Here is a 9,787-nt window from a genome sequence, read left to right as displayed (position 1 = left end):
GTAAAGTTCAGGCAGGCTTACTGCTCATTTGAGAAGATTTGGGGTTCCTAAGCTCAGGGTTCCTCCAATATGATGCGAGCCTGCTGCAGGCGCAGCATCCACCTGGACCCTCTGCATCCTCCCATGGGACCTGGGAGCAAGGGGACCAGATGAGCGTGTAGCTCATGCTGCTTGCCGTGCTCTGAGTAACGAAGTCCTTAGGAGCAAAGAGTCTTACGTAGGGGATCAGAACTGGCTCCGGGTTTTAAGAGATTCAGAAACTGGTAGGGAGGACAGATGCCTAAGTGACCAATCGTAGTGCATCACGAGACGCAGTATGAAAGTGGTTAAGAGCCAGGGACTCTGGAGTCAAACCACCTGGGTTCAGATCCTGTTTTGTATTTATCGCTTTGGGCAAATGACCTAACCTCTCTGTTCCGGTCACGTGTCCACGCCATGGGTGGAGATACACATAATGCTCTGAGTGGGGGAATTGCAAAGTCACACTGGAAAGGACATGTTATAGGAAAGGCTAAAGGATTGGGGAAATGCAATCTGCCACCACATCTAAAAAACCACTGGGGAGTTCTGTGGAAAAAAAAGAGACGATTTGCTTACATGTTATGGGGCCCACGTTGGCTGCTGTGAGGGGCAGAACCTGTCTAGCAGGAGGTTGCCGAGTGCCCTGGCCAAACCTTGGGATGGTCAGATTTTAAATTTGCTTCCGACTTCAGTGAAGTACAAAATGCTGTGCATGCATTTATCAGATTTTAAAATGAGTCTAAACAGCAAAATGTCAGCAAAGAGTGTTCAATAGTTAAGGGTATTGATTTTTCTTTAGTTTAGCTTTGTTTTTTTCCTGTAAGGTAGTAAATCCTAGCTGTCTCAGCACAGGTTTTAGGGGCTGACAAGCCTCGCGTTAAACCACAGCTCCTCCAACTAGCAGCAAGGTGACCTTGGGTACGTTACTTGACTTTTCTGTGCTTTGGTGTTTTTTATTTTTATTTTTCTGTACAAAGAGATTAATGATAACAAGACTTCACTCAGGGCTCGCTAGGTAGGTCCTGTCAGATAATGCGTGCCAAGCGCCACCTCAGTGCGTGGCCCATAAAAAGGAATGAACACAGAGCAGCAGTTACCTAATACAGATACTTATACCTCAATATTAGGCACTATTGTCAAACCACAGACAGTAAAACTATAAGGAAGTCACATTGTAATAACTGTATCATAGACAGGCTCTGGAGAGCTTTAGAAACAGTTCAGTTATGAAAGTTTTCTATCGTGGAAAAAATCTGCAGATAAAGGCAGAACGCAATGAGCGGATATTTGTCTCCACAGCATTCCAGTGGAAAAGGGCATACTCTGTTCTATTTGAGGTTCAGCATATTATTATCCTTTCTTGAACTTCTTTCCTTGCAGGATATAGGCTTATTCAGTTTGCAAAAAGCTGAGCTTAGGAGGGGCTACTGGGAAGGTTGTAAAAAAAAAAAATTGCCAGAGCCAAGCTAATCTGCTGGAGAAACAACAGCAGAGCTCGCCGTGAGCTGATTACACAGATAAATCAAAACCTCATGGAGATGAGCCAAGGCGTGCTCCGGTTATGTAATCACCAAATTGCTACCTGTCACTGAGCAGCATAAATGGCGGGCACTGGTGGGACAGAAGAGGAATCCAAGGTACCCTGCATGCGAGCACTTTTCCTGGATGGGGGTAATCACCCAGAGGGGCACTTCAACCACCTTCCTGCCTTCTTCCACTGCCAAGAGTAAAGAATAAACATTTGTGTTTTTAAAAATTCAGTAAGCATTTGTTGAAAAGCTTGGTATTGTATAAAGTGCCAGGGAGCAAGGAGGACAGGTGCTGCCCCCAGGGGCTCCCAGGGCAAAGGGAACCCCAGCAGGAGGGTCTGCCCTAGGCTCCTGGGGCAAAAAAGTCCTTTATCACAGCTCGAAATCCCATACATCTTCAAATCAGGCTATAGTATTAAATTAATGCATCAAAGCATCAGGGTGTGATGAGAAGAAAAAAGACTTTAGAGTTAGGGAGACCTGGCTTTAAATGTCAGCTCTGTCACGTGTGAGCTGTATGACTTGGGCTTCTAACTTTAGAGCCTCTGTGTCCTCACTGATGGTATCATGAAGATGAGAATAGCCTTTGCTCTGTGAATCAAAGAGATAAAGTGTCCATTCTGTGTTAAGTGTCCAGGGGAGGAGAGCTTCCCAATATGCATGCATGACTGACTTCTCGTGGCTGTAGGAGGGTAGCACTCAGATGTTACTACCAGTCATAGCGCTGGTCAGTGCAAAGGTCCTGGGGCAGGAGTCGGGGCCAGGCCTTCCTCTTCCTACAGCGTGACTTTGCCAGCTGTATTATATAATCTATGATCTATAATCTGTGAAATGGTGGTAATAATAGTATCTCCCTCATAACCTTTTTTCCGTTTTTAAATGAGGTGAAGACCTGAGAGCAATGCCTGGCTCCATTTTCACCCATTTCGGGTGCGAGGCAGTTTAGGCTTATGGTTCAGAGCATGAGCTTGGAGTCAGTGGAGTCAGAGCTATTGCATTTTCTGTGAAAAGCTGGACAAGCTGCTTAACCTGTTCACCCTCAGTTTCTGCATCTGCATAATGCACCCAATAATATCCTTTTGCAATTAAAAAGGAGAGAATGACATGTTTGTTAAGGGCTTAAGCTAATCTCTGATAATTGAGAGTTGGGAGAGGGACTCAATAAACTCTGTCGTTAGGAAGAGTAACATGGAAAGGTGGGAATTCTCTGTTCATGGAGGTTTTCGATAAATCAGATCATGTTGCTTCCACATTTTAAACACAAGACTTTTATCTCTTTTTAACAAATGCTGAATCGAGTTGGGGATTATAGATGTAGAATACTCTGTCTACACCCTCGTGACGCCGTCATTGGCTCCATTACCCTGCACTCTTTTGTCTAATGTAGTTACTCACCACTGGAGTTCCGAAGCTGGACTTCGAGACGGTGACTCTCTACTCCTTGGTAATCTATGCCAAAGACAGCCACGGGGCGACGGCATCCCAGGCCATTCTAATCCAGATTGCGGATGTGAACGAGCCGCCCACCTTCAGGGGAGCCCTTGCTCAGAGAGACCAAGGTACAGAGCTCTCCTCTTGGGGGAAGAAGGGTCCACTGGGCCCATAGTGTGGCTGCTGTGTCCTGGGTCCTTTGTGCTCTCGTAGGGTGATGGCTATAGGAGAGATAAGGAGAATGATGCTAACAAAAGGAATGCTAAAGGGCTGGCACCTACCGGGTGATAACTGTGGGGCAGGTGCTGTGCTGAGAGTGAGGGCCTCAGGCGGGTTAGTTCATGAAATTCGCATAGCTCTGGAGGTGGGGGCTGTTCATATTTGTATTGTTTTTTTTTTTTTTAATATATTTTTTATTGATTTTTCACAGAGAGGAAGGGAGAGAGATAGAGAGTTAGAAACATCAATGAGAGAGAAACATCGATCAGCTGCCTCCTGCACATCTCCCACTGGGGATGTGCCCGCAACCCAGGTACATGCCCTTGACCGGAATCGAACCTGGGACCTTTCAGTCCGTAGGCCAATGCTCTATCCACTGAGCCAAACCGGTTTTGGCCATATTTGTATTGTATAGATGAGGTCACAGACTCAGAGAAGAAAAATAACTTGCTCAGTATTAAAAACTTTATTTTTCTGCCCTCGCTGGTGTGGCTTAGTGGATAGAGCGTCGGCCTGCAGACTGAAGGGTCCCAGCTTCAATTCCAGTCAAGGGCACATACCCGGGGTGTGGGCTCGATCCGCAGTAGAGGGCGTGCAGGAGGCGGCCAATCAATGATTCTCTCTCATCTTTGATGTTTCTATCTCTCTCTCTCCCTCTCCCATCCTCTCTGAAATCAATAAAAAATATTTTTAAAAACACCTTTATTTTTCTGTTTGATTATTATGTACTCTAGTTACTCTTTTATGGGTGTGATTATTTAGTTAACAGTGTGTCTGTATCATTAAGTTAGAAGCTTCTCGCTCTCCCTCCATTTGATTTTCGCCTCATGGGAATATTTCTCTCACTCTTGTCTCTGTCTTTCTCATCTCTGACTTCCTATGTAGTCAAGTGTTTAACACCTGCATGTGGACGAGTCATGTTCTCTATTGAAAACAATCACTTGAGCCGAAACAGGTTTGGCTCAGTGGATGGAGCGAAAGGTCCCAGGTTCGATTCCGGTCAAGGGCATGTACCTGGGTTGCGGGCACATCCCCAGTGGGGGGTGTGCAGGAGGCAGCTGGTCGATGTTTCTCTCTCATCGATGTTTCTAACTCTCTATCTCTCTCTCTTCCTCTCTGTAAAAAATCAATAAAGTATATTAAAAAAAAAAAAAAAAGAAAACAATCACTTGAGGTTTAGGTGTGGGGGTGGCCACACATGGGAGAGAGCTATGGATCCTGCCTGAGCCTCAGTTCCTCATTGGGCACACAGGTATTAATCCCTACTCCATGGAGCTCACCCGAGACAATGTGTTACCCTGCCCACCATGGGCATGCAGAAGGTGCTGAGTAAATGTGAGCCTTCTTCCATCCCTTTACCTAGCAGATGAGAAACTCCTCAAGGACAGATTCAAGGGGAAATTGTGTTTTTTTTCCTTTTGAAACAGTGAGCCTCATGCCAGGTTGGCTGTGGTCCAAACAGGCTGTGGACTCCTTTGCTATCCACAAATCGTGCTGCCTGGCAGAATGATGCGGTAGCTTCTGCTGGGGTGGGTTATCCCTTCAGGCACTGAGGGTCCCGGTGCCCCAGTGTTCTTGACTCAGGGAGAGTGGTTTGACCAGTAAATGGGCAAGTTTGTGGTTGCCACAGTTTTAAAAATGGATAGAAAGAGGGAAAACTTGAGGAAAAGACAGGCATTAATAAAATCATCAGACAATATTAATATACTAGAGGCCCTGTGCACGAAATTCGTGCATGGGTAGGGTCCCTAGGCCTGGCCAGTGATCAGGGCCAGCCGGGGCCTTCCTTCCAGCTGTTGGCTGCCGGCCTCGGGGCCTTTCTTTGTTCTGCGCCACCCCCTGGTGGTCAGTGCATGTCATAGTGAGCGATCAAACTCCCCGGTCAAACTCCCGAGGGGACAATTTGCACATTAACCTTTTATATATATAGATTACTTGGGTGACTTTAAGTGAGTTGCTCAATCTTTCTAAACTCAGTAAAATGGGAATAATAACGTACCAATGATGTCAATTGCTCAGCAATCAGAAAACATTCAATATGGTTACTGTTTAACTTTATAAACCTCTTTGCTCTCTACCTGACACACGATAGATACTTGACAAATGGTGTCTATTTTTATTATATGGCTATGATTATCATGGTTAATGAGAATCACCCTGTGAAAACGTCTGTGCTGAGCAAGCACAGTGCCTTCAGTTTTACCTTAAATCCAGGAGTGGATGAGGGGCTTTGGAGCTGACAACATCTATCACCCATTTTCTGGCAGTTACTGAGATTTATATCCTGGAAGACACTGCCCCGGGCACAGTCATTTACAGAGCAGCAGCCGCGGATCCAGAGGATGCTGTTTTGGAGGTAATTTATGGCTTGGGGCAGAGATATCAGCGCCTGGTGGTTTTCTGTATGGCTGCATTCACGCATAAAACCGCAGGGATACTCAGTGCATTCTACCACAATTCAGGGTCCAAACATACCTTTCACCTCAAACATCAGGACATTTTAGGTGAAATGATTGAGGGATGGGCTGTCTGGGTAATTGCTTCCCTTCTAGCACATTCCACCTGTGCAGGCAGGGCCAGCGAGTCCTTAGGTATTGACAGAAGAGGCCGAGCCATTTCCTCTTGTTCTTGGGGACCCTGGCTACCCGCACACTGTGGAGAAACAATGCAGCTTTCTGACGGGATTAATTTGCATTTCACAACGTTGGGCCTCCTCCTGTCCTCAGGCTTCATGATGCCCCAGGCATGCAGTTGTTTTCAGGGTGGGTGTCTTCCAGTTATGATGCCATGGGAGGGAGGGAGGAAGTGATCACCTGTGGCAAGAGGCTTGGCTTTAACTCCTCACTCTTCTGCTGCAAGTCATTTAACATTTCTGCCCTGTTTCAGCTGTAAAGTTGCGGAAAGGCTACCTGCTTTGTCTTCTCTCCTATTGCTTTCTCTCCTATTGCGTATACTGAACTTGAAAGTCATTTTTAAACTGTAAAATACCTTACAAATGACAAAATTTATATCACTGTCTTAATTTTTGATGCCGTGTGGAATGGTTTTGGCATTATTAAGCGGTAACATTGTTAGCTAATGGACTGGTAGATAAGAATATTATGTTTTTAATTTTTAATGTTGTATCCTTTTCCCAAATTGGCCAAAAATTAGAGAGTTGTACATGTTGATCTATACTTTCAACATTTGCAATTTACTGGTGGTGCTACTGGGTTACTGTTCAAGGCAACTTGACTTTTACAACATTTTATTTAAATAAATGGATGGCCACTAATATTTGGGGCGTTGCCCACATGATTTTTAAAAGCACTGCATACACTCAAGTAATTACACACAAAAACCACTGCTGTTGCCAACCCTCCCCGCCCACGTGCCTCCTCCTCCTCCCAGTAGAACAATACCACATCCAGAATGGGACTGGAAAGGTCACAGCTTCCTTTACAACATGCAATTAAGGCTCCTAATCATGCATATTGCTCCAAATCACCACGTTCAAGATTACAGTACTGAACCTAGAGCCGAGCAACTCCAGCCATAAGAGAATCGGGTATCATATTGCTTCCTTGGTGTTCTCCATGGCAGCTCACCACCATGTTGACATTCTAGGGTGGGAAGCACAGCATGGCCCAAAAGGGTTTAGCTATGCCTCTGACATGCAATTACAAGGACTTACTAGCCAATTAATGCAAGTAATTTGTTTCAAATGAAGGACTACCAAACGCCTGTTCATATAGAGTAAGTGCTCTGGCCCTGGCTCTGTACTTTTCTTAGAAGAGAAGTTTCCAGGGCCGTGTTTGGAAGGCGAATGCAGTGTTCTTTGTGAATTTTACCAAACGTGGAATGACATGTTAGAGCTGGCATAGGCTATGGAAACTTACATTTAGACATATTCCTATACACACTCTTCTGACACAGTAGATCAGACCTCATGTGTTATTCAAGCACTCATGACGGGGCAATCTTCATTTGCTTGAGTCTTCATATTGATTCGAAGAAAAATTTGTTCTAATCTGGGCAAGAGCTCAGCACTGTTTGGAGCCTGATGTATGACACAAATAGTGCAATTAATAACTGTTAACTGTTTATCATGTGACAGGAATATACTCTATATAATTGAATCCCCATTTAACTCCTGAAGTAGATGCTATTGTCTACTCTGATATTAATGAATGGATCAATAAGCTAGAGTATTATGTCTTTAATTTATAGATTAGGAATATTTAGGTAAATAGAGCTCAAGTAATTTGCCAAAAGAGTAAGTAGTGGAGCTGTAATTCAAATCCATTTTGCTCTAAACCCTGTATGTTTCCCATCATACCAATAATCTCAAATTGCTTCCACAAAACATAAACTCCATGAGAAAAATAAAAGATCCTGTGATCAAATGATTTCGGGAAATAATGTCTCCACATCTCCTCTAAATTAAAAATGCATGTGTTAAATGCCCTGAGGACTTCTCTAATAGAGAGATGTTTATTTAATTATATTTTAAAAATTATTTTTTCCAGGGCACTTTTAAATAAAATTTAACTCCTGTTAGTGTTTTACATAATGACTAACTAGCATTTCACAGAGTAGAAAGATTATATTAGATCCCATTGGAAGATTGCTATAATGTGACCTATCTCTGGGGTTGTTATAATGATGAAAGATGAAATTTGAGGTGAGGATCTGATCTATAGTAATTTATGTAATAAGACTGGATTTCATCCATATCTAGACCCCACCTAAGTTCCAGGACTAAGACTTTTCATGCTGTACCACCATTGCTACTGCACATATTTTAAGATCCCTGATCCTCTAGTTAAGGGGGTGTTCTGAGATAGGGGAAAAGTGGCACCTCTCATTATGAACTAAAAATCAATTAATGAACTAAAAATCAGTTTTCTTGGACATATCACGGCAGACCAGGACTCCAAAATCTGGAGGGACAGTTGAATCCAGAGAGTCACAGGAAGTTGTGCTTCCTTGAAGCAGAAACTGTCAGACCTATAACTTGTATGAAGACTTACATGGTCGTTTGGATGAAATGCCAGAGGCTGAGGATGGACTAGTATGAGAGTGAGAAATTTCTGGGTGCACAATCTCAGGGGGACTTACACTTTTCATAGGTTTGTACCACCAGAATTACATCAGGTTCTTATAATGAAGATCCAGGAAGAATCGCCTTGTGTCTCAGAAAGAGAGAGGAGAAAAGATTGATTGTGAAATAAACCTCAAAACCTTTTCCATAACAAAGCCCTACTCTTCAGGGAGGAGGAGTCTTCTTGAGCCTTATCTCACTTGGGACACACACACACACACACACACACACAGCCCTAGGCAAATCATATTCAATATTCAGAACTCCCCCATTTCCCCAAATCTTGAGAGAAGTCATAGGGGAAAAAACCAAACACCTTACTTATAGAAAAATGGGGATAAGAAATTATGCAGACTTGTCAATAGAAGCCATGCAAGCAAGAAGATAGTGGAATGAAATATTGAAAGTGTTGAAAGAAAAAAAAAATTCAACCAAGAAATCTGTATCCATTGAATTTATCTGTTAAAAGCAAAAGAGAAATAAAGATTTTCTCAGACAAGCAAAAATTGAAGAAATTTATTACTAGCAGACCTGATCAGAAGAAATGTTAAAGGAAGTTCATCAGCAAGAAAATCATATAGGTCAGAAACTCAAATCTGCATAAAGAAAGGAAGAGCATGAGAGAAAAAAATAAATGAAGGTCAAATAAAAATTTTAATTTATCTAAAAGATAACTTTAATAGTAACAGTATGTTAGAAGATTATAGCATATTGATAAATGAAATGAATGATATACGCCCAGTCGTCTTATACGCCGGCAAATACGGTAGAAATACTCTGATATAAGATACCTATATTATGTAGAAAGCTACACTTAGAGTAATTAAAATGTATATTGGAAAAATGTGTACTGGAAACTCTGAGGCAATAACTAAAATAGTTAAAAATTAAGGGAAATTGATATGCTAAAATGGAATCACATAAAATAATCAGTTAAAACAAAGCAGGAGAAAAACTCAAAGAACAAATGTAATCGATAGAAAACAGTTACAAACATGGTAGGTATTAATTCAGCTAATCCAAATGGAAATGTTTTAAATGCACCAATTCAAAGACAAAGACTGTCAGACTGAATTAGAAAAAGGCCCAGGTTTTTCTCATCTGCAAAAAACCTACTTTAAATATAAAAACCCAAAAAGTTTCAAAGTAAATGGATGGATAAAGATATACCTTGATAACACCAATCCAAGAAAAGCTGGAGTAGCTATATTAATTTCAAAAAAAAACAAAAAAGTGGAGAGTGGTCAGCTAGAGACTTCCCCAAACAGGCAAGTCAGCAATGGGCTGGTTGAAAAGTAGCTGCAGGGAGAACACCACCTCCTCTCTCACTGCGGTAATGAGAGCCCCCAGTGACGGGAGGCTGACCTGACTCCTCCTCACGGCAGTCCTGATGCTTCCCTGGGTCTCAGCTCTGCCCCTGCTCTCCTTGTCAGACCCCACCCGTGTCACAACCCTCACCCACGGCCGCCAGCGTGCTCTCTTCAGCCTTCTGGCTCAGTGGTGG

General features: G+C 42.9%; 1 protein-coding gene across 1 annotated transcript in view; it reads left to right on the top strand.

The window, feature by feature from the left end:
- LOC102751407 (cadherin-related family member 3-like) overlaps nt 1-3,344 on the top strand; it is an 11,256-nt gene extending 7,912 nt beyond the window's left edge. Inside the window, exon 3 of the mRNA XM_015558215.1 lies at nt 2,938-3,344. Within this exon, the coding sequence (XP_015413701.1) occupies nt 2,938-3,156 (219 nt within the window). The 3' untranslated portion in view covers nt 3,157-3,344. The remainder of the gene's footprint in view (nt 1-2,937) is intronic.
- Nucleotides 3,345-9,787: the final 6,443 nt, after the last annotated feature.

Source organism: Myotis davidii, unplaced genomic scaffold (genome assembly GCF_000327345.1).
Source record: "Myotis davidii unplaced genomic scaffold, ASM32734v1 scaffold189, whole genome shotgun sequence".
NCBI lineage: Eukaryota > Metazoa > Chordata > Mammalia > Chiroptera > Vespertilionidae > Myotis > Myotis davidii.
Note: the sequence above shows the minus strand (reverse complement) of the source record. Positions and strands in the feature narration are given on the sequence as shown.